Source organism: Protomyctophum parallelum (assembly GCF_964188405.1).
Source record: "Protomyctophum parallelum genome assembly, chromosome: 22".
Lineage (NCBI taxonomy): Eukaryota > Metazoa > Chordata > Actinopteri > Myctophiformes > Myctophidae > Protomyctophum > Protomyctophum parallelum.
The window spans coordinates 9,008,511-9,031,191 of record NC_139714.1 but is presented as its reverse complement, the minus strand read 5'-3'; the positions used below and the strand labels follow the sequence as shown (position 1 = coordinate 9,031,191).

The following is a 22,681-nucleotide window of genomic DNA, read 5'->3' as shown; positions in this document are numbered from 1 at the left end:
AACAATATTAGGTATTGCTAATGTATTATAGTAACCATCTACTACAGTACAGTATAGGATCACATCACAGGCATTCATATTTACACCTCAGCTCATGAAGAACAGCAGCCAAAGGTTTCTGTACAGTTCATTATATTGTTGCTGTCGAGCAGAGAAACCCCTTACCTACATATTGTAACCTTTTGTGTTTTCTTCGTAAATTAACGCCCTACTTGATCATAGTACAGCGCCACACAAAATCATTAAAAGTATCAGATCTGAATCATATAATATAATAAAGTAACAGTTTTGGACAGTAACGGGTGTCCACCCAACAGAGACGATCGTATACCCACAGGCTTTCCTTTAAAACAGCGTGTCAATAACTGCTGTTGATCGACTAGATAAGACACAAAAAGTAAAGAAAAACACGCAAACAATCAAATCAAAAATCACCGATTAATATTCACAAATAAATACAAACAATTTACATGGAATACAAAAGACTGAATGATGTTCTGAATCCTGTACAGGAGTGTGCTTTTTCAATTTCAAGACGGACCACAGTCTTAGGTACGCAACGGAATGTTTCCTTGTATCTTACAGATAAGTGGGTGATTGATCCACTTAATGTGAATCAAACCCATGTCATCATAATAAAATCAACAACTCTCTTTATCAGCCCCCCCCCCCCTCCCGGGCGACGTGTTCGCACTACACTAAATACAGTATCTTTGCTGAGAACAAGCTCACAACCCTGTGAGCTGGTAGAGTGCCTCCTACCGCCAGTTCCCAGAACTTACCACACGTCTTACTCAAGCCATGCTACTCATACGTTGAGTGAGCGGTGCCGGTAGCAACCCGGAAACGTGCGATTAAAGGGGCGAGCACCAAACCAACCGGGCTACAATGTGTACAGACACTCCGTTTCCCTCAGAGTTAAATGAACATAAAGGACTTTTTTTGCTGTGTTCCTTCCATCAGAGGGGGTTTGGCAGTGACAGCCGAAGGGAAAGCAGCAGCACAGCACAGTTACAGCAGTCAATTGGTCCCTGGTCCCCGAGGAGAATACATATTTTACTTTACAGAATTATATATACATCCTCTCAGCTCTGTGCAGAGAAATAATCACACCCACGGAGACGACAGTGAACTTTCCAGATGTTGCTGGAAAGCACTTCTGTTTCTGTTTCGCTTTGATGGAGTTGGAACAGAGAGCTGGTGTTGGTTCCTAGCAGCAGCCGGATTCAACAGTATGCATAAGGAGATGTCCCGTGTGTAGATTGATTTAACCCATTCTGACCTGAGATCAGATTCTAAAAATGTCTATTACATCCTGACAGTTTCATTATTAACCCATTCTGACCTGAGATCAGATTCTAAAAGTGTCTTCGATTTTTCAAAAATAGCAGACCTACAAGCTCGTATCGCGCCACTCGGTCAGTCTCGGTGGCGCGATATGAGCTTGTAGATCTGCTATTTTTCAATAGCTAAAGCATAACATGATGCCAACACCAAAATGGGTGCCCGGTCAGAATGGGTTAACCCATTATATTAAAAAAGGAAAATTATAATTGAATAAAATAATCCGTTCTCATTACAGGTGCCAAACAAATTGTGATAATAGCAGATCTAAAAGCTCACTGCGAGACACCCTTGTACAATGAAGTATAACACTCGAATCAATCAGACTATTACTACTACTAATTCTTGTCGATTACAAAATGCTTCTTGATTATTGGAAAAAAGTAATCGATAGAATAATTGCTGAGCATGACAAGGTAAAGCCAAGTGTTACTGTATAGCGTGTCACTTACTTGACCTTACTGGAACTGCTCTCCAAGCTAACAATGGTTGTATCATGAAGTATAAATTAAGTGTGCATGTTTGAAGGTATGTTCAATTTCGATATGAGCTTACAGTATCTGTAGCAAGTAGCAGCTTCTTTCCTCTCAGAAAGTATGGAAAGTATGGAGACCTTTAGGAAAGTTGAGACTTTAATACTTTGTGTGCGATAGCCTAATTGTTTTTAACCACCTAAGCCTCCTTTTATACTTGGTTGAATGATGTAGCAGATTCTCAAGCTCACAACGCGTTGCGATATATTGCGAGCTTGTAAATCGGCTATTTTTAAATACTTTTTAATTTGCCCAGATTGAAAGCGAGAGAGAGGGAGAGAGCCGACTGAGTGTGTAGGAAAGTAGGAAAACAGTATCCAAAATCCCAGACCAAATAAGGTCTTTAAGACAATATTTTGACCTTATAGGGATCCAAAGGAGACACCAGTTTTACAATATTCATGTCCCTAAATTTCGGGGAGCTTCCTTTGTAACTGACTGCAGATCAGTGGACCGATGTTCCTTGGGCACTGCTCAGTGGATTGACTGTCCTCGGGCCCTGATCGGTGGTCAGCATCAGCGAACTCCATCCGAACGCCAAATCTTCACTGTCCGATCACTGTTTAGCACGCGCACACACGCACACGCACACGCACACGCACACACCCACACACACACACACACACACACAAAATTCAAATACATTTTGTTATATCAACACTTTGACTCCTGAACACGAGTTACACGAGTTAATTGACTGTAGAACACTTTTCCTCCCGTTCGTGAGTTACTCGAGTTATGTTTTCATTGTTTTTAATACGTTTTAAGGGGCTTTCCACAGGACAGAGTGGGATAGGTGACGCGTTTTGATGAAATCATCGCAAAAAGGTCCGTCGCTCTGGCGTGCAAAGGATTATGGGGAATTGAGGACAATGCATTACAATGGTGGCGGTGCTGCGCATCGCACGCGTTCCTGCTCCAGCGCAGTGGCTCCTCAAAGGTTAGTGAAAACACGGGAGGGAGATCTGGAAAACTATTGTTTAATCACGGCATTAAAACTGTTAAGATAACACAAACTCTAGACTTCCATTGTAAAGGTTTGAAGGTCAAATGTCTGTATATTTATATGTCGACTCACTCGGATGCACTGAAGATATGGCTGCTGTTGGTGGCCAGGCCGTTGATGGGACCGTCGTGTCCCCTGACATCCCCTAGGGGTGCCAGAGTGTCAGTGTTCCAGAGTCGCAGGACTCCGCCTCTGCAGCCACTCAGCAGCATCATGGGGCTGCCTGGTACCATGGCGAGGGCACTCACCCAGTCCGGGGACAGCCCTGGGAGGCTGGACGACTGCTGCAGTGGGGCACAAGTACATACTAGGTTAGTATAAGTGGTTAAGTGCATGTACACTGCTGTTTGAAGCGCTGGTTCTCAAAGTGGAGTCCGAGGACCCCTGTGGGTCCTTTTTTCTTAATTATTTTTTTATCCCACAATTTTGTAACCCATTTTTTCACCCAGTGTCAATTATCTAATGTAATTCTGGGCTCTACACTCCCTCTACCAACCTGGGGAGATCAACGGACTGACCTCATGCCTCCTTCAATGCATGAGGAGTCCAAGCCGCTTCTTTTCACATGACAGGGGGGGAGTTTCCCCGGTTGGACGTAGCGCGTGGAGGGAACACGTTATTCCAACCAGTTCCTCTCCCCTCCATCAGGCACCCCCGGGCTGGACCACTGGTGGAGAACCACTGCTCTAGTCTATATATATATATATATATATATAACTCTATCGTGCACAGTAAACACACCTGTAGCAGTCGTTTGCTGGCCACGTCCCATTTCTTGATGCAGTAGTCTCTGGAGCCGCTGTACAGACTGTCTCCCTGCAGGAGCAGCGCCTCCATGCCGTCGTTATGGGCAGGCTCCATTGTGTAGCTGGGAGTGACGCTGCCCTGGGCCCCCTCTGTCACCTCAAACATCTGGACACACACACACACACACAGGCACACGCACATACGCATGCACAGTTGCACACACACGCACACACACACACACACACACACACACACACACACACACACACACACACACACACACACACACACACACACACACACACACACACACACACAATTAACCACTTCAACCCTATGTGTACAGTATATACTTTGTTGACCGGTGTGTTGTCCCACAGGGCTCTGCACCTGGCCCACTCCGTTTCCCCACTACACCAACCGTGTCTTTGCCGAAAAGAGCCAGTTGGTATAGCAGGGAAAGCGATCTACAAGCTCAGAGCGTGTCGTCGCAACGTGCGAATTGTGAGCTTGTAGATTGGCTATTCTTTTGCCATATCTTCGCCAATTATCACATGCCCCAGAATAGGGATGCTAGGGTTCATGTGGATAATTATACAAATGTATTTCTATATATCTATGAGTGTGTGACTGTACACTCCTAATTGAAGCAAAATGTTACAACTATTAAGCTTTGAGATGATTGACGTTTTGACATTATGGTGTGTGTGTGTGTGTGTGTGTGCACACGCACACGCATGCATGTCTTTGTGTGTCTTACTTTAATGTGATGGTCTTTGGAGCCGGTCAGCACAGTGTCCTGTCCGTTACCGATCTGATCCACGGTCAGACACATGACGGCTCCCAGGTGACCCGTTAGCTTCCCCGTAGAAACAAACCTATAGACGGACGACACAAAAACAACCAGCCACTCAAAGCCTGCGGGCGGCGCAGTGGGGGAAGTTCCTGCCCACCACCACGGAGGTTGTGGGTTAGAATCCGGCTTTGTCGTGCATCTACTGCACGAACACAATTGGCCCGTGGTCAGGGGAGAGAAGCCCATTCTGACCTGAGATCAGATTTATACGAGGTTTCCGCCGGACACACACTGGTCTGATGAACCCATTCTGACCTGAGATCAGATTAAAAAAATGTCAGTCGTTCTTAGATTTTTACAAAAATAGCAGACCTACAAGCTCGTATCGCGCCACTCGGTGGCGCGATATGAGCTTGTAGATCTGCTATTTTTAAATAGCTAAAGCATAACACGATGCCGACACCAAAATGGGTGCCCGGTCAGAATGGGTTAACAACCCCCTGGAGCGAGGAGCGGCATTTCCACCCACTCCCCTCCGCTCGTATATGCACTGATTGGAATAATGACTAAATTAGTGAGAAAAAAGGGGGTACAACATAATTGGTTACTCTTAATAATTCATTTTAGCCCCTCTATCTCACCAGTTTACTCCATTCACCATGATTATACAAATGAATTAAAGGCGCATGGTTGTTGTGTATTGACGGAGGTGTGTGTGTGAGGTCTTACTTGTGAAGGTCCCACATGCGGACAGAGTTGCTTGCCGCAGCATACAGGAAGGATCCGGAGGCGTTGAGAGCTATCTGGTTTATCTGACTCTCTCCTGGAGGGATGGACATACTCCTCAGAGACGAACAGCTGTCCCCTGGAGTCACCTGGCCAGAAGACCTGAAATACACACACACACACACATAAATGAACGCCCTACTTCATCACATAATAGTGTCACGATAAAGTACTGAAAATAGCCGATGTACAAACTTTTCTTTTAGTCTGTAGATCGGCTATTTTCACAATTTTTTAATGTTTTTTTAAAAATAACGTTTAAAGAATAACGGTTTTGGACGTGCAAGGTTTCACTTTTCACCCAACAGCGACAATATACTATGTATATACAATTATATTAGTAGTAGGCTAGTAGCAACGGAACAATTATCAATAGTAATGCACTGTATTTTTCCAGGGGTACAGTGTGTTTGTATTTAGTACTGTATATGTACTTACGTGAGCGTGCGTATACACTTTGCAGAGTCTCGTATGTCCCAAACTTTGATGAAGGCTGTTGAGACGGTGAACACAAGACTGGAGCAGTACCTAACTCCAACAACAAACACAACCACGGCCCATTAGAATCTGTGGCTGGACAATAGTGGTTCCTCTTTGCAATACTTGGTCAAGAGTTCTATTTAGAGTTTTAGTTTTCTAGCCCATTCTGGGCAGGAACCCCTTTTGGTGTTTTACCCCTGCCGGGGGTTTTTCAGAAAACGGGTTTAGAAGGCCTCAGGCCTAAATGGGCTAGAGCAGTGGTTTTCAACCAGTGGTCCTTGAGGGGATTCCAGGTGGTCCCCAGCTAGATGATGAGGAGTTGGTAACCAAATGTACCCTTAAAGATCTTTAACTCTTGAGAGTGTATAATGAAACCAAATGGGCCCTTACATGTCCATTTTGGTTTCATTGTATGCTCTCAAAAGTTAAATTATTCTGCATGACTTAATTTACAAAATGTCTACACAATTAGAATGTATAAAAACATGATATTTTTATTCATTCATTCTCCAGGATCCTGGTGAATCATGACCATAAAATATTTGATTATGTGAAGAAAGAAATATTCAATACATTTGTTTTCACAGAATCAAAGGTTTTAGGGTCTGCCGATTTTTCAGTAGTAACCAGCAAACCACGGCCACTGCTACAGTATGCCCTATAGGCAAAAGGTTACAAAATATGACTGAAATACAGCGACGTACAGGTACAGTAGGTAGGTTACCTGACAGAGACTACACTGCTGGGGTGTTCACCCAGAGACATGATCTCCTGACCCGTTACCAAGTTCCACACCTTACATGTACGATCTGAGAACACACACACACACACACACACACACACACACACACACACACACACACACACACACACACACACACACACACACACACACACACACACACACACAGAGTTCAAGTGGTTGAACTAGAGGGGGCGAACAAAACAAGAAAAACAACAAAAGATAGCCTACTTTGGCAGCCTTTGTGCATGCAAATATTATTTTTGCAAACCACAGTATGCAAGCAGCCTTTGTTTTAAATGGTCCCCGAAACTGTTCACACTTCACACCTATCGGCCGGGGATGCGCTGTGCTGTACTGTACTGTACTGTACTGTACTGTACTGTACTGTACTGTACTGTACTGTACTGTACTGTACTGTACTGTACTGTACTGTACTGTACTGTACTGTACTGTACTGTACTGTACAATCCCTCCTCCCTGGCCTGTGTGTGTCTGTGTGTTAGGCTGTGCAACAGTGAGACTTGGTGGTGAACAAACGCTATAATGCTATTTCCGTGGTCGGACACAGCCAGGGACACAGGGACGGACACACATAGCTGTCTATAGGAGTGGTTGCACCACTCAAAAAAAGATAGGGGAGACATAGAAGATCAAATGTTATTAAAAGCTAAAGAGAAAAGGCGAGTAAGGACTTAAACATTTCAATGGACTGAGCAGATCTGATATGGGGGAGGGGGGGGGGGATTATATCACAGTTTCCACAGACCACAGCTGGCACCGCTTGTTTTTTTTTAATCACATTGACACATTTCTGGCCTGGCCTGGAATCGTGCCTGGGTCCTGGGACAACCAGGGTCTCTGGCGGGCTCACTAACCAACTCAGCTATGGTCGCCCCCAAAAAAATAATGGGACGATTCGCGGATTCGCATTTTGTTCATGTAGGAAGGAATTGAATAGCGGGTCTCCATCAGGTCTGACAAAACGAACCTTTCGATCCAGTGAACAGCAGGTCATCGGTGGCGTCCACACAGAGGACAGGTTTAGTGTGTCCCTCGGCAACGGAGACACACTGCAGCTTGTCCCCTCGGCTGCTCTTAGGGGCTGACACTGGGTTGATGACCCCCCTGAAGCACAGACAAAGACCTTATTACATTCTATACACTGGGTTGATGACCCCCCTGAAGCACAGACAAAGACCTTATTACATTCTATACACTGGGTTGATGACCCCCCTGAACCACAGACAAAGACCTTATTACATTCTGTATCGTCACTGTCGGGCAGAAACCTCTTATCTCCATATTTGAACTTGTGTTTTTTTTAATTAATTAACTTGTGTTTATAGGTATTAATATGTGTTGTGTTCATTTGTGTTAATGTGTTCATATTTGAACATATTTTGAACATACAGCATCACGCAAAAGCATCACAAATGCATGTTTTGGATAAATAATACAGATCTGCAAAGTAACTAGTAACCAAAGTTGTCAAATAATTGCACATTTATAATAATTGTTATTGTTGTCAAGTAAAAAGTACATTATTTGCCTCTGAGATGTTTAAGAAGTAAAAAAATGGTAAAGTAAAAAGTTAAAGTACCTCAAATTAGTTTTTAAGTGCAGTACTTGAGTAAATGTAATTTACTTTCTATCCACTGACAATATGAGAGAAGTGTTCAGAGAAAGTTGAGTATTGAATTGAATCAATTAAGATGACCGATTACCTATGGCCTTCTGATACGCGCGACTCCTCCATTCTGAAACCGACAACAGGCAAAAAAAATATGTTTTATGTAAATATCCTCTGTGACTACTCTTATTAAAGCCACTTGCCAGAGGTTAAAATATGCAGTCCGCTGTGTTTCACTGCTAGTGCTATCTTCAGCAAACAGAACATGCAATAGATGTTAGAACTAGCTAGCAACGGAGAAGCATGCAAGAAGTGACACAACTCACTGACTCAATTACTCTGCATTATGAATGATGCAGCAATGACGGATGAGTTTCACAATGTTTCACTCAGGTTACAGTCCAAGTAAATGTTGCATGCAGGCTTACAGAGTACAATACACTACTAATTGGATACTGTAGTGAGTGCACTGTTTATTTCATATTTAACAGGATAAGTGCCAGGGACGTAATCCCGTAACCGAGACGTCTTTGCACTGAGTGCCATGCCCGTAAAGACGTAATTTAAAAAATAAATAAAAAACGCCCTCTCTTTTTTTATAATGGGAGAATTGGCACTCAGAGCCTAAACTGGTGACCACCAGGTGGCACTGAAGGAGTTGATTACAATCTGGGTAATAATGTAGTCTTCTAATCGGATGTGTTAGACAATTGTATCGTCTTTCGGTTTAATGTGTCAATAATTACCAAAACGCGGTGTATTCTATTCTAGTCATGAGTCTCGTGACGTTAGTACTGTATACTGTAGTGTAGGCTACAGTATCTAGTTTGACAAAATTAAGGTAAGGAGATTGTATTACCGGCAAATTAATCTAGTTCTATATTGCGTTGATCGGAACGATGTAGCTCCATATATGTGCAATGTATGGGTTTTATTTGTGACTATTGCCTTTGCAGACCCCTGAGCAGTGAAACCTTAACTATTTTTGGCAGAATAATCACAAAGCAAATAATAGATACTTGCAGCCCTAGATTCTACTGTAAGCACTAGAGTTAGGGCTGAAACGGTTATGACGATGAATTGTCACACAAATAAATAGTTGTGATTAACGTGATTAACGTGTTTTTGGCATTGAATACTGGAACATATCGATACATTTCTGTTTAGCGTTTAGGCTTTGTAAACAAACATTTCACATGGCAGATATGACAAAACTATAACATACAAACAAATTACTGACATACTGTACTTAATACTTTCGGCAATTTTCCAAACTAGCAGAAATAATCGATCCAGCCCGTAGCATCGCGACGCGTTGTATGCTAATAATGGTAATTATAGTTACCAACTTACCGGTAGTTTCTGTATAGTTATAGTTAGTTAGTAATATAAATTATAATTGCCTAACGTGTCATTGAAAAGGCTTCTTACGGTGGCTTGTATTCTGTGGTCCTGGTCTTGGGTTCTGCAGAGACAACAGGGGCCGTTGCAGCTACAGGTATGTGTGTTTGCAGCGGGGTGTGTGTGCTAGCGTGTACAGGGATGTGTGTTTGCAGCGGGGTGTGTGTGCTAGCGTGTACAGGGATGTGTGTTTGCAGCGGTATGTGTGTGCTAGCGTGCACCGGGATGTGCGTGCTAGCGTGCGCTCCTCGTTCCAGCAACCTCCTGCGGGTCATTGGCGACCGTTCCACCAACGGCCTCTCAGAGCCCGTAGGTGACCTGGCTCCAGAACTGCACACACGCACACACGGAAGACACATGCACACACGAAAGACGCACGCACACACACACACACACACACACACACACACACACACACACACACACACACACACACACACACACACACACACACACACACACACACACACACACACACACACACACACACACACACACACAAATAATTGTACTTGTTAGATTGAGTTTCTTTGTTTGTCCTGCCTTGGGTTAAATGTACTGACTGTACATGCATACGTACTTGATTGATTGAAACCTTTATATAGTCTCAAAAAGAACATCGGGGTTCACCCTCATTTGCATCGCTGTCATTTATTATTATGCCGTTCACCTTGAACGCCTGACAGTAACATTATCAGTGTTCATTTACAGTAAATGTAACATTTGTTACAAATGTATAAATCAAAGTTATCAAATGTTAACATTTGGTGAGGTGACAAGAGCAAGGTGCAACCTTGGTTTTGGTTAGGTTTCTGGTTTAAGGACTTCAGTGTTTTGTACCATACTTTGTATGAGTACAGAACAAAGAATGTTTGCTTTCGCCATGGCTTAGGGTAGGGTTTAGGGTTGAGGAAACATTAGGTATGCTCCCCAACAGCTGAGCTGACCAAGTAAGTTAGTAAGGTGTTTGAATTAATCTTCAATCTAAAGTTTCTTCATGACGGAGTTGTGAAGCATAACAATCATGATTTTCGGAGCTCTACTCTTGCAGCCCTACTACGAGCCTAAAGGCGTACAGCACGCATGAAATTAAAGTGTATAGTATAGTCTATACTTTATAGCAGGGGTACTCAACTGGCGGACCGCGGTCCGGTCCACCTCTTTGCGGACCACCCAAAAAAGAAAAGAAAAAAAAAGTTTCTTTTTTTTAAGTTAATAATATAAATAACATCAGATGGTATACATTTCTCATGTGAAATTGCTGCAAAGGCCCCCAAAATGTCCCCCAAGGGCCCCCAAAATTCTGGCGCGCGCTACGCGCGCACAGTGTGGCCTACCAGGGCGTATAACTCCCGGCCTGATTTGGAGTTCCACTCCGGGCCTGCACTCTGCACCCCATTATTGGTTGGGTGGAAGGGGATCTGATTTGTATAAGCTTGGCTTGACCATACTAAACGGGCATAGAGCCCCGCTCTCCGATGGATGCCGCGCATGGGACCGGACCTCGGTCTTATTCAAAAAAATATTTGTGGACCTTCATCATTTCTAGTTGAGGACCCCTGCTTTATAGTATAGTCTATACTAAAAACCCTGACGGTAGTCCCAGAGATGAGCGATATTTGAACTATATAATGGTGAACGCATAGGCCTATGCATTGTACATGCGTCGCCCCCTCTCTTTTTAATTTATTTAAACATGAACAAGGACCCAATAAAAAAACCCAATAAAAAAAATATATATATATATTTAAAAAAAATAGTATAGTCTATTATATCCATAACAGGGGATGTGTTGAAGGCTTTCTTACATGCCAGTTATCCGTGGAGAGAGCGGCGAGGGGTCCGGAGGTCCCTGCGGCTCCCCTGGTACCTCGGGGGGCTCGATGAGGGGCAGCAGCGGGGCAGAGAAGTCCCCTGTTGGGGGGGAGTCACCGGAGAGGTCCCAGGTGCTGGCATACAGCAGTTCCATCTGTGTGGTGGTCCGCCTACGTGCCTGGAGGGAAGGTGGGGGATGTCAGTCATTCATGCAGTGGACCAGAGAGGAGTCTATACACCTAGCATGGGATGAATACCATGTTCGGGTTTCTATTCCAGTCGGGAGCGGAAATAATAATAATAATTACATGATGTTATATTATGATATTATGATGTTATACTGTAGTTACTGGTTTGTCACCTCTAAATAGCCATAGCCTCTGGCTACGGCTCCACTATTGCGAAACGGCTTTAAAAAAAAGGTATATACTGTAAATATGTATATCATTGGAAATTCAAAATAGCAGATCGACAAGCTCAAAACGCGACACTTTCGAGCTTGTAGAATTGCTATACTTTTGTGTAACGCTCCAGTATGATCGGGGACCGCATGTCATTCAGACAGGGCATTAGTCCGACATGCTTGCGGTTATGGTTAGGTTAGGAGATGAGGTGGGTTGTCATTTGTCGGACCAATGACTAGTCTGAACGACGTACTGCCCCAGGGCTTTAATTTACGAAAAACTTTGGAGATAAGAGGTATACAGTATATGGAACAGAACATAGCTATAATAATGATGCTCTGCCACACATTGTGAGCTGGTAGAAAGGTTGTTTTCGGGCTTGACAAGTCATGACAAACGTCATCTGTAAACATAACGTCCTACCTTACTCCTGGGTCTGGATTCACCACAAAGCTTCATCAGATCTGATGCCAGTGTGCTGAAAGAGACCAATATCTTCAACAATTCATACCAAAAGAACTGTTTACCACCTCCTTTAAAACAGAGATGTAACAGCAAATAAAATCATGGTGTAATTTCAAAATGGTTTTGCATTCCTTATTCACATGATGTACACAATCCAAGCTAGGAGGAGGCATCGTGGGCTTAAAGGCTGCCCACACCAAGAATGATTATACTATGATTAAAAGATAACTGAAATGATAATGATGTGAACATTTTAAATGGTGCATTTATATAGCACCTTTATCCAAGGTGCTTTACATAGATTGTTACATTCAACCATTCACACATGCATTCGTACACAGATGGCGGAGGACACCATGCAAGGCATCAACCTGCACATCGGGAGCAATTAGGGGTTCACTGTCTTGCTCAAGGACGCTTCGACACTAACTCTGGGGGAGCCCGGGATCGAACTGCTCTACCTCCTCTACGGGGGACCTACCACAGGTCAGGTCACAGACAAAGAGAGCTAGAGGTAAGCAAACTGACACTCTGGGAGCCAGCCCAGGGCAAAGCCAGGGAAGGCAAGAAGCGCACCACATACGTAGAAGCACTACAGCGCGACAGTTTAGCTAACAACACTTGAGAGCTCAAGACCCTGATGTTAGATAGGAGAGTGTGGAGGGCAACGATGCAGGTGTTGGCTAGACCGCACTCTCGCATTGTTATTTCAATGTGCTAACTGTAAAGGAAGAGAAAGGCTGTAGTTTCCATTAGCTTGGAATCCCCATTGATGATGTCATTGGTAGGCAGAGTAAACCCAAGAGATGTGTATTTACCTGCCGTCTGTGGAAGGACTCATGGATTCATCACTGCTACTTTCATCTCCATTCTCTGCATCAAGAGAACACACACAAACACACATTTAACAAAACACACAAACATCACAGTACCTGTACCTGTATTGCTGTAACAGTCTACATGTAGGTTCACTAAAATGACTAGATTCTCTATTGGAGCCCGACCGATTACAGGTTTCTGTGTGCTATGGAGACAAGAAATGTACCAGTATTTTGTCATAAAGTTAAAACAAATCATATAAACCAATTAGAAAAAACTTTGCTTAAAGTTAATATTTGAAAACATTACAAAAAACAAAGAAAAAAAACAACACAAACTACTTTTGTCAGATGAATTTTATTGATTAGTTACTACATAAACTAATTACACATAAACTGAACTTTAATATATTTAACCAATCAAGCTTCATCTTCATCTTACTCTACATCTACATACAAGCTCACAATACTGGAGATCAGCAATTGTTTTAAACCTTTACCGGTAATAATGACATGCCCACAAAGGGGGGTACTTCGGCCGGGCTCATTCTCTATATGAGTTGAATATGAACAGTGAATAAACAATCTTTGCATTGCTTGACAGAAGACAGCAGACATGCGGATGTGAATATTACAGCAGCAGCAGCAACAACAACAACAACAACAACAAAAACAACACCACTGCGGTCAGTTTAACGTTAGAAAGCAGACATAAGTTCTACTGTGTCACGTATCAGCTTTCACGTCAGTGAGAAGTGTAATGAAAAGTATGCCCGTTTATGTATGGCATTTATGGTAGTTTGGCATCTCATGGGAAAGTTGTGTAACGTGTGGTATAGTCATGGCATTTGTAAGTAAATAGATAAAGGCTGAATGCACAGTAACATATCGAGAGAGAGATAGGGAGAGATATAGAGAGAAGTTAAGAGAGAGGGGAAATTATTGTGAGACAGACGGATAGGTGGAGAACGAGAACGACAAATTTGAAAGCGTAAAAATGGACATCAAAGCTTAATTAGTGAGGACAGTAACAGAACAGAACTCCTCATGCACAGCAAGGCATTGTTATGTTATTATGCTTCGTTTATACGTTGTCGTATGACGACAGTGTCACGCAATGCCATGCCACACCGTCGTACGACAAATGTACAAGTCAGCCTTTTTACTTCAACTGGGTTAGTTTTAACCAGGGGTTGGGGTTTAGGACACAGACTGCAAGACTTCTTGAACCAATTAACACCGTCCGACGTGAAGGCAGTAGCATCAAAACATTTATTTTAAATTGGGGAGAGGAGATCTGCTGAATGAATTATGATACTAACAGGTAATAGCACTGCTGTCCATAGAGTTGGAATTGTATAGAGCAGGTTTGTTGATTTAGAGCACTGAAACACTTAAGAAAATATATAACTGATTGTGTGTCTATTTCCGAACAATTTTGTAAGCTGTCCAAATTGTGTCTATTTCGCCTATAATGGCATGTCCAACCATTCCAATACGATTTGATGGGACAACACGGGTGAAACACAGAATGGATGGGGTGTCACAGGACAGTACCCACAATGCATTGCGCAACAGCGAGGGCCAAGAGACAGTGGAGTTCAGCATTAGCATAGGTTTAGAAGTGGTTATAGCCATTGTAGTTTGTGGTTCCATTAAAACCGCAATCCTTGCGTTTTATATCTTTATATCTTTTATATCTTCTCCTGACAAACTGACTGTAATACTCTCATACTCATCTGGATAATGGTGTTTTTCTATTGACAATATCTGTAGAGCGCACACCGGCGCAGTGGAGTAACTAAAACATTTTTCTCTTTGTGCCAGTGAAATATTTTCTTCTGGCCAAAAAGTGCATTTTATACGTGTGGTGAGCTCAGAGTGCGTCCACTAGCGAAAGTAGGCTTTCGACACCACAAAACCGTCTTTGTATTGGTGAGAAGCTAAATCGTTATAGCAAAATCGTTATTTAAATTTGTGTAGAAGTCGACAGGCTGTGAGCATTTCATGTGTGCACAGGAAGTCGAAAATAACATAGAAGTACTTAACGCTGTGGACCAGAGTCCATAGCTAGTTAGTCTACTAACTAGTAGGTGTCCTACCAGACACCAGGGTCTAAATGTCTCAATGTACGCAGAGAGACCAACTCCAACCACTGCACATGTACTAGTAGTCATATTGTATTATCACAATAATGGTTTAATTAAAAAAAAAGTCCTGATATTGCAGCTTTAATGCATACATTTTAGTTAGGGCTGTGGTTACATTTAGGTTAAATTAATTAATTGGTCAATCAATCAATCAATCAATCAATCAATAAATAAAGCAGTCAATCTATTCATACATTTTATTGATGATAAGGCACCATCAACATTGGTAACGTTTAAGCATGCGTTTAATTGAATAAAGTTAGACAAGGTTAGTGCGTTTAGTTTTAGTCAAGGGTCCGCTGTGGTTTAATATATATATATATATTTAATATCCGGTTATACGGTTAGCATCATTTTGTTAAGGCTTGGGTTTGGTATCTACCAGTACTGCAGTGTTTTATCAAGGAACATGTGCGTTATTTTCTTCTGTCTGTAGCTAACTAAAAATAAATCACAGGTCGCAGCTCTATTCAGAAGGACATTTTACAGCGCCCAGGGTAGTGGGTACGCCACGCTCTATTCAATTCCAATTCTGCGGACAAACCTCTCATTAAACCGTGACTCTAGAGTCTAGATTGTTGAAAACGGGTTTGCTTTTTTATGTGGGGAGGTCCATTTAATGTCAATCTTGTAGTGTGTGTCTGCAATGCTGTGTCACACATACAGCTGACAACGTGCTGGGGATTCTGTTACTCACCTGCCCACACGTAACCTAACTCTGAATACAGGTCAACACAAAAAAAACAAAAAAAACAAGAGAGAAACAAACGACAAACAAAAGACAAAACAAATCAAAGTTCAAACCAAAGATGAAAGATGGATCACACTTTATTCTACAGTTTGATTTCTTCACAATGTGACTGTATGCCTACGCTGATGAAGGCCTAAACGCAGAAACGCGTACGTTGTGCTGTCTGCTCCGCAGCCTACCATGACAACTATGCCATTTAAAAAAGTGCCTTAAAGGACAGTTCCGTGAGTGCTGGTATTCTCATTTTAGAGACTTATTGTAAAGTGACTTTCCCGACCGTGCACCCGGTAAGAATGCTCAAGAGAGATTGAGACGAGCTGGAGTCGTGCTTGCTTCCTTGATGTTCCTAGGGTATAATTGGTTAAAGGGAAGTAACAGAGAATATATGAACACACCCACTAATATTATATTTAACCTAATCCAACCTATGTCACAACTGTGCCGTTCTCCAGTCACAAAAATACCAAAAACCAAAAGGTACTTCGTCCCGTGCCATGCACAGCCCCGGTGACTGCATGGGCTTTGTGCCAAAATCAAATGAAGCCAATTATGTAGTTCAAAGAACATTACTGCTTCCCTTTAATTGGATAACTTCATAACGATACAAATTAATGTATAAAACTTTTACTGAATGGATTGATTAACTCAACTCTTCATTGCAGTTTTCTCTTGTAACCTTCACAGGAAAACAGTAAAATAAAACTAAATCTGTACAATAAAGTGTAGATCCAAGCAATGAGAGGAAAGATGATTCTGTGTGATTCTGCGTGTTTGCGTGCGTACCTCCGTGCGTGCGCAGAGTAGGCGGCTACGTTTGTGCATGTGTGTGTGTGTGTGTGTGTGTTACCTTGCATGGCGCTGCCCAGCAGAGCGTCCAGCTCCGGGTTGACCTCGGCCTTCTCCTTCAACATGTGGAAGAGCAGCTGGTTCTGGGTGGCGCTGTTGATCTCCGTCTGCTTCAGCCTGCCCTCCATCACCTTCACCTGGGACTCCTTCAGCGCCGCCTGCAGACCCTGAGGACGGCGGCAGAACGACTCACTTACAGCAGTGCTTCTCAACGGGGCTCGTCTCTGTACAGAGCCATTCCAGGTGAGGTCACTTTATCCATTTAGAACACTGGATAACTAAACTCACACCTTTACCATGTTTAACCCATTCTGACCTGAGATCAGATTCTAAAAATGTCTATTACATCCTGACAGTTTCATTATTAACCCATTCTGACCTGAGATCAGATTCTAAAAGTGTCTTTGATTGTTCAAAAATAGCAGACCTACAAGCTCGTATCGCGCCACTCGGTGGCGCGATATGAGCTTGTAGATCTGCTGTTTTTCAATAGCTAAAGCACAACGTAATGCTAACACCAAAATGGGTTCCCGTTCAGAATGGGATAATATATATATATATATATATATCGTGAGAGTATTAAAAACTTGGAACGATCTGTTTAAGGCAGTGGTTCTCAACCAGCGGACCTTGAGCAAGACTATAGGAACCCCTAATTGCTCCCGATGTGGCGGTTGGTGCCTTGCATGGTTTCCTCCAGCATCGGTGGGTGAATGGGTTTTGACACTCATTACTTAACCCATTCTGACCTGAGATCAGATTCATACGAGGTTTCCACTGGACACACACTGGTCTGATTAACCCATTCTGACCTGAGATCAGATTCTAAAAATGTCAGTCGTTCTTTGATTTTTCAAAAATAGCAGATCTACAAGCTCGTATCGCGCCACTCGGTGGCGCGATATGAGCTTGTAGATCTGCTATTTTTAAATAGCTAAAGCATAACATGATGCTAACACCAAAATGGGTGCCCGGTCAGAATGGGTTAAGTTAATTTACAAGAAGTCTACACAATTAGAGAATGTAGAAGAATTGTTATTTTGATCAACGTTGGAAAAGGGGTGAGTTATCCAGTTACCATCCATTTATTAGGGGTGTGACGATCGAAAAACTCTATTTTAATTTCATGAATCAAAGCATATTGAAATGAGATGGATGGTCAATTGCATGTCAATTTGGGGGTCCTTGACATGAGACGGTTTGAGAACCACCAGATGAAGTCGTTAAATGACCACATAGTGATACCTTGCTGATGGCCAGAGATATAAAATGTCCCAGCAGGAATCTGGCTTCTGACAGACTGCAGGAGCTGATCACCAAGGTCACATCCACTGTGTCGCCTTCCTCCTGCAACCAATCAATCAATCAATCAATCAATCAATCAATCAATCAATCAATCACAGACAGCAGCATATACAGTATGGTTAGCTAGATATTAATTCATTCTGGTTTTAAATTGTTATAATACCTCTAGCAGCAACCTCCTGGCAAGTGACCTAGTAAAACTTATAAGTCACGAGTTATTATTGTTAAGAAAACAAACATTAATAACGAGTAGTTACATAGTTAACTACAAAATACAAAATCTATCTTGTCGGTCTCGAGCTGAAAAGTTTTGGGAAGCTCTGCTTTGAGAGTAGGGTTATCACGATTACGACATTTTACGATTGTAACTCAAATCATTGCATTGAACACTGGAATATATGCATAGAAATTACAATTTGGATACTTTGATTTGGATTTGGATACTTTGACACATAATTTGAAGTTGCACATGGCAAGTATGACAAATAACCTAAATATACAGAAATGTGATATGTAATAACTTTATTCTTTCAAAAGTACATTAATAGGGGAAATAAGCCAATCTACAAGCTCCATGTGACGCATTGTGAGCTCCATGCGACACATTAAGAGCTTGTAGATCTGCTATTTCCACTACTTTTGAAAATGTCAACAGGGAAACGATTATGACGATTATGCAAAAATAACTGCCATGATCTCAAACAATTGCGATCAGGCGATTATGTAATAACAGTGACGGGCCTAACCTTGGCCTCCTCCATCTGCATGATGCTGGCCTGGCACTCGGCGATGCTGTCGTTGATGTAGTCGATGTTGGCACCCAGAGACTCCAGCTCCTCGCTGAGGGCCGAGTCTGCCCCGTCTATCGTCCTCTCCTTCTTCCTGGACACGCGCTCCCTCCTCCTGGTCAACTCCTCTCGTTGCTGGAGGAGAGGAGAGGCCCCCATTAAACTTGAAATCTGACCCAAAAGCATGGCTCTATACTCAAATCTAAACCCCACCTCAAAAGCAATAGTCCAATGCCAAAAGGATGGCAGGCTTTCGCCACCTCATAGCTGTCAAAAGTTATTTTGCATGGCTGTGTTGTTGAACACATACACAGCTTAACGTCGGGAAAGTTACACGACTGACCCACCCAGGTGATGGCAATACTAATACTAATCACTGTAGTGTTACCGTGGGTTACTTAAGCAATAAGCCACGAGAGGTCTCAGGTTACCGGGTATTTTACACTGCCTGGGGGGGCGTAGGTGGACCCGACGCGAAGCGGAGGGTCTTCTACCCCCCAGCCAGTGTAAAATACCCGGTAAGCTGGGGCCTCGAGTGGCTTATTGCTTTTCTAAAACGGTTACAAACATAATAGCAATATTATCCTAATAAAACTATTAAATTCACAAAAGTAGCTACGCTTTGCGCCACCAGAGCGAGCGAGCCAGAGCCACAACACTTCCTTGTTTTGCTCCGTAAGTAGCCTATGTGGCGGGAGAATAGCGCTTGATGTATTTACGGGGCTGCCTGGAGCCACACATTCACAGTCATATGAGCCGGGCGGTGCTTAGACGCCCGCACGGCATGTGTTTGTAAAGCAATCAAGCACTCCCCTTTCCCATTTCAGCTACAAGGCTGCAGGATGATACAAAGTGATTGAAGGAGTGGGTTATCGGTGAAATTTACACCGGTCACGTGACGGTAACCAGCCAATCAGAATGAAGTATTGGGACTACCCGTTTTAGAAATGAAAACGTCTGTCGGATGGTCGAAAGTTGATTGAGTTGGATACTGTTTCTCCCTCTAACATTTTCTCGTATTTCTGCACATTAACCAGTACATAGCCTACTGCAGGCCTGGTTGACTAGATGTAGAAGACATTTTGAAGCTCTTGCTACTGAAATTACCGATTATTTATATGGAGTAATCCGGTAGTTTAACATGCATCTCAATGGGTGAGAAGGACAGCTTGCCATCGCAGAGTGGAGTGGGTGGAGGTGGGGCTTAACTGTGGCAAACAAATCACACCTTCAGAGAGAGTGAGCTGCACAACGTCCTTTGTGAGTGTCAGCCTGTGTGTGTTTTTGCATCCCTGGTCTATATCTAACTTTGTGTTTTTTCCGTAAAGGAATGTTCTACTTCATCATCCTACAGCGTCACACTAAAGCATCAAAAGTAGCAGATCTGCGAGCTTGTAGATCTGCTACTTTTGCGAGTAGTTTTTTAAATGTGCTATTTGATTTGATGTGACACGTGTAAACATCATACCTTGAGTAATCTGTTCATGTCGGTCTCCATGTTGGAGAGAGTCATTCTCTGCATGATGATGTCACTGATGCGTCGCTCCAGGGACAGCCACTTGGCGCGGGCCGTCCTCGTGGAAGGGACCCCGCCCACTGATCCCAGAGACCTCCTGAGGGAGGACAAGGACGACACAAACGTTTCGTTGGAACGGCTGCAGAGTCAACAAATGTCTTGAGAACTTCTATAGTTTAACAACGGCAGCCACAGTACATTACAGGCAAGGCAAGTATATTTAAGCAATATTACACGAGAGGGTGTGCGTTACCGTCATTAATGGCACGCGGCCTGCGTTGCTGCAGCAACGAGCCGATGGGCGAGTTCGGTAGTAATATTGTGAAGTGATTATACAACAGTTAACCTTAAAAATAACACGTGAACACAATTTCATAAAACTAAGATATTCGGTAAATACATAATATTTTTTAAATTACATATGTAGCCACTGCGACCGAAAATGTCCCGTGAAAACTGCTAGCCTAGCTAGTAGCCACTCAACCGGGGACTTCCCAGCACAGCTGTTTTTTATGTTTTGATTAGGTGTGCCATCATGCTCGTTTGAAGCATTGGTAGGGAGCCATTTCAACCAATCAGATTCTTTCTACATGTTGTATAATTATTCATAATATTTTACAGGGCCCACTTGAACTTCCCGAAAAGAATTTGAGGCCCACCCATCTGACCACTTATTTTCAGAGCCTGTTTATTTCAATGCTCAATCAATCGATTGTATTCCAGCTTGGATACATGGAACCACCGTAGTGCACACTTCAAGTGTGTATTCACTGGTGTCAAAGTTAAAACGCGTCTTTCACGGTTTTAAAGAGAAAATACAATGAAAGCTTGCAAAAAGGGAGGATGTTGTTGCAACACCCCTCTCAGTATATATTGTACCTGGCTCCGTTTGACTGGGTCGTTCCAGGAGTGTGTGGTCTTCCTGGCGTGGCTCGGTGTGAAGAGTCTTGCAGGGGCTCAGGTAAACTCACCTTCCTGCTCACCTTACCAGACGCAGGTCTCACCTGCCGCCTCAGCGCCGTCACCTGGTACGCAAATACACACATTATGTTATACAAGCTAAGGGCTATGCCAACCCGAGGCTGATTTTGTAATTTATTCTCCAGTTCAGGACTCAGGTAAGAAACTACAGCAGTGTGTTAGTGTGTTAGTACGCCGAAAGGACGTTTTCACATTTTTTTAAATCTATTTCATGCGATTGATTGAGATTTAGGTATCAAATCGCTCTTTTTCACTAAAAGGACAAATCGCTCTTTTTCACTAAAAGGACATCTGTGAAACCTATTTCACAGATGTGTTTCCATACACTACGGCTCTGTTTCACATAGGTTCTCAGAACCTACTTTGATCAGGAGGTGATTCTAACTCTAACTGAATTCTGGCAACGCTGAACTCAGTATTTTTGTAATATTCCTCCCCCTTCAGTGGGGGTTCTGATTGTAAAATAAATTAAAACAAAAAGCATCACTGCATGGGTTCTAGAAAGTCTCGGGTCATGTTAACTTCTGGTTCTGGGTTACCCTTCAAAGTTAAAAAAAAAAAAGCCTATAGATGCAATTAAGTAGAACAATTTGCCTGACAATTTGCACCTGGGTCTAAAACACGCATTAAACAAAGGCACATTACTAATTAGGTGCACACATAAGGGCTTCAGAGTTAAATAATATTAGTGTTATAAAGATAATCTCATAATCATATGAACTGTGCACATCTCACCTCTTCATTCTTCCTACGGAGGATGAGTTCTTGTTGTCTCTTCTGGGCTTCTAGTTGCTTCAGCTGGTGCTGTTGGGAAAAGAGGCCTCGTTAAAATACAAGCTAGAGGTGTGCAGGCAGCACCCCCTGGTGGACACATTTAAAGACACTGAGTACACAGACAGACCCGCATTACTGCCAGCATAAACTTTAGTCAACCAAATCAACCGTAGATTAATTTCTGCTATTTTAAATTGTTTCAAGCGTGCAACGTTTTTATTACGAAGCCTAAATAAAAGGCAAAAAGAAATACGATTTCATTGTTTGTGTGACAATTAATGGTCCACTTAAATTGGGTAATGGTGCCAGCCCTATGGTCTTACCTCCGCCCTGCGTTGGTCCTTCTTCAGAGTGGCGATCTCCCGGTTCCTTCTGGTCTCTGACACTCTGTTCTTCTCTTGCTGTTCTTTCATCTGACGCATCAGACACACCTAGAAAACACACACGCACCAAAAGACCCTCAAATAAGATAACCTGCACGCCAGAATTTCATCACACATCCTATCTATGATTCATTTATTGTAAATGCTGAATTTGTGACAACAGATATTCCGGTCACGTTTTTTTCTCCGTGTCCGATTCCAATCATTTGATTTTGAG

The 22,681-nt window shown here is 42.8% G+C and overlaps 1 protein-coding gene across 2 annotated transcripts in view; it reads right to left on the bottom strand.

Annotated features, from left to right (window-relative positions):
* Positions 1-1,562: 1,562 nt before the first annotated feature.
* The window catches only part of LOC310853466 (kinesin-like protein KIF21A), a 67,743-nt gene continuing 46,624 nt past the window's right edge, over positions 1,563-22,681 (bottom strand). The window contains exons 16-36 of one of the 2 annotated variants that reach the window (XM_083757805.1): positions 22,405-22,512; positions 22,043-22,111; positions 21,206-21,351; positions 20,279-20,423; positions 18,769-18,945; positions 17,963-18,064; positions 16,719-16,884; positions 15,818-15,838; positions 12,971-13,025; positions 12,111-12,165; positions 11,277-11,461; positions 9,499-9,798; positions 8,162-8,194; positions 7,426-7,562; positions 6,417-6,501; positions 5,651-5,740; positions 5,156-5,314; positions 4,391-4,508; positions 3,625-3,795; positions 2,956-3,167; positions 1,563-2,436 (exon numbers count right to left, since the gene is read on the bottom strand). In XM_083757805.1, coding sequence (XP_083613931.1) covers positions 2,394-2,436; positions 2,956-3,167; positions 3,625-3,795; positions 4,391-4,508; positions 5,156-5,314; positions 5,651-5,740; positions 6,417-6,501; positions 7,426-7,562; positions 8,162-8,194; positions 9,499-9,798; positions 11,277-11,461; positions 12,111-12,165; positions 12,971-13,025; positions 15,818-15,838; positions 16,719-16,884; positions 17,963-18,064; positions 18,769-18,945; positions 20,279-20,423; positions 21,206-21,351; positions 22,043-22,111; positions 22,405-22,512 — 2,577 coding nt within the window. In that variant the 3' untranslated portion in view covers positions 1,563-2,393. The remainder of the gene's footprint in view (positions 2,437-2,955; positions 3,168-3,624; positions 3,796-4,390; positions 4,509-5,155; positions 5,315-5,650; positions 5,741-6,416; positions 6,502-7,425; positions 7,563-8,161; positions 8,195-9,498; positions 9,799-11,276; positions 11,462-12,110; positions 12,166-12,970; positions 13,026-15,817; positions 15,839-16,718; positions 16,885-17,962; positions 18,065-18,768; positions 18,946-20,278; positions 20,424-21,205; positions 21,352-22,042; positions 22,112-22,404; positions 22,513-22,681) is intronic. The other variant, XM_083757806.1, reaches the window with a different exon arrangement.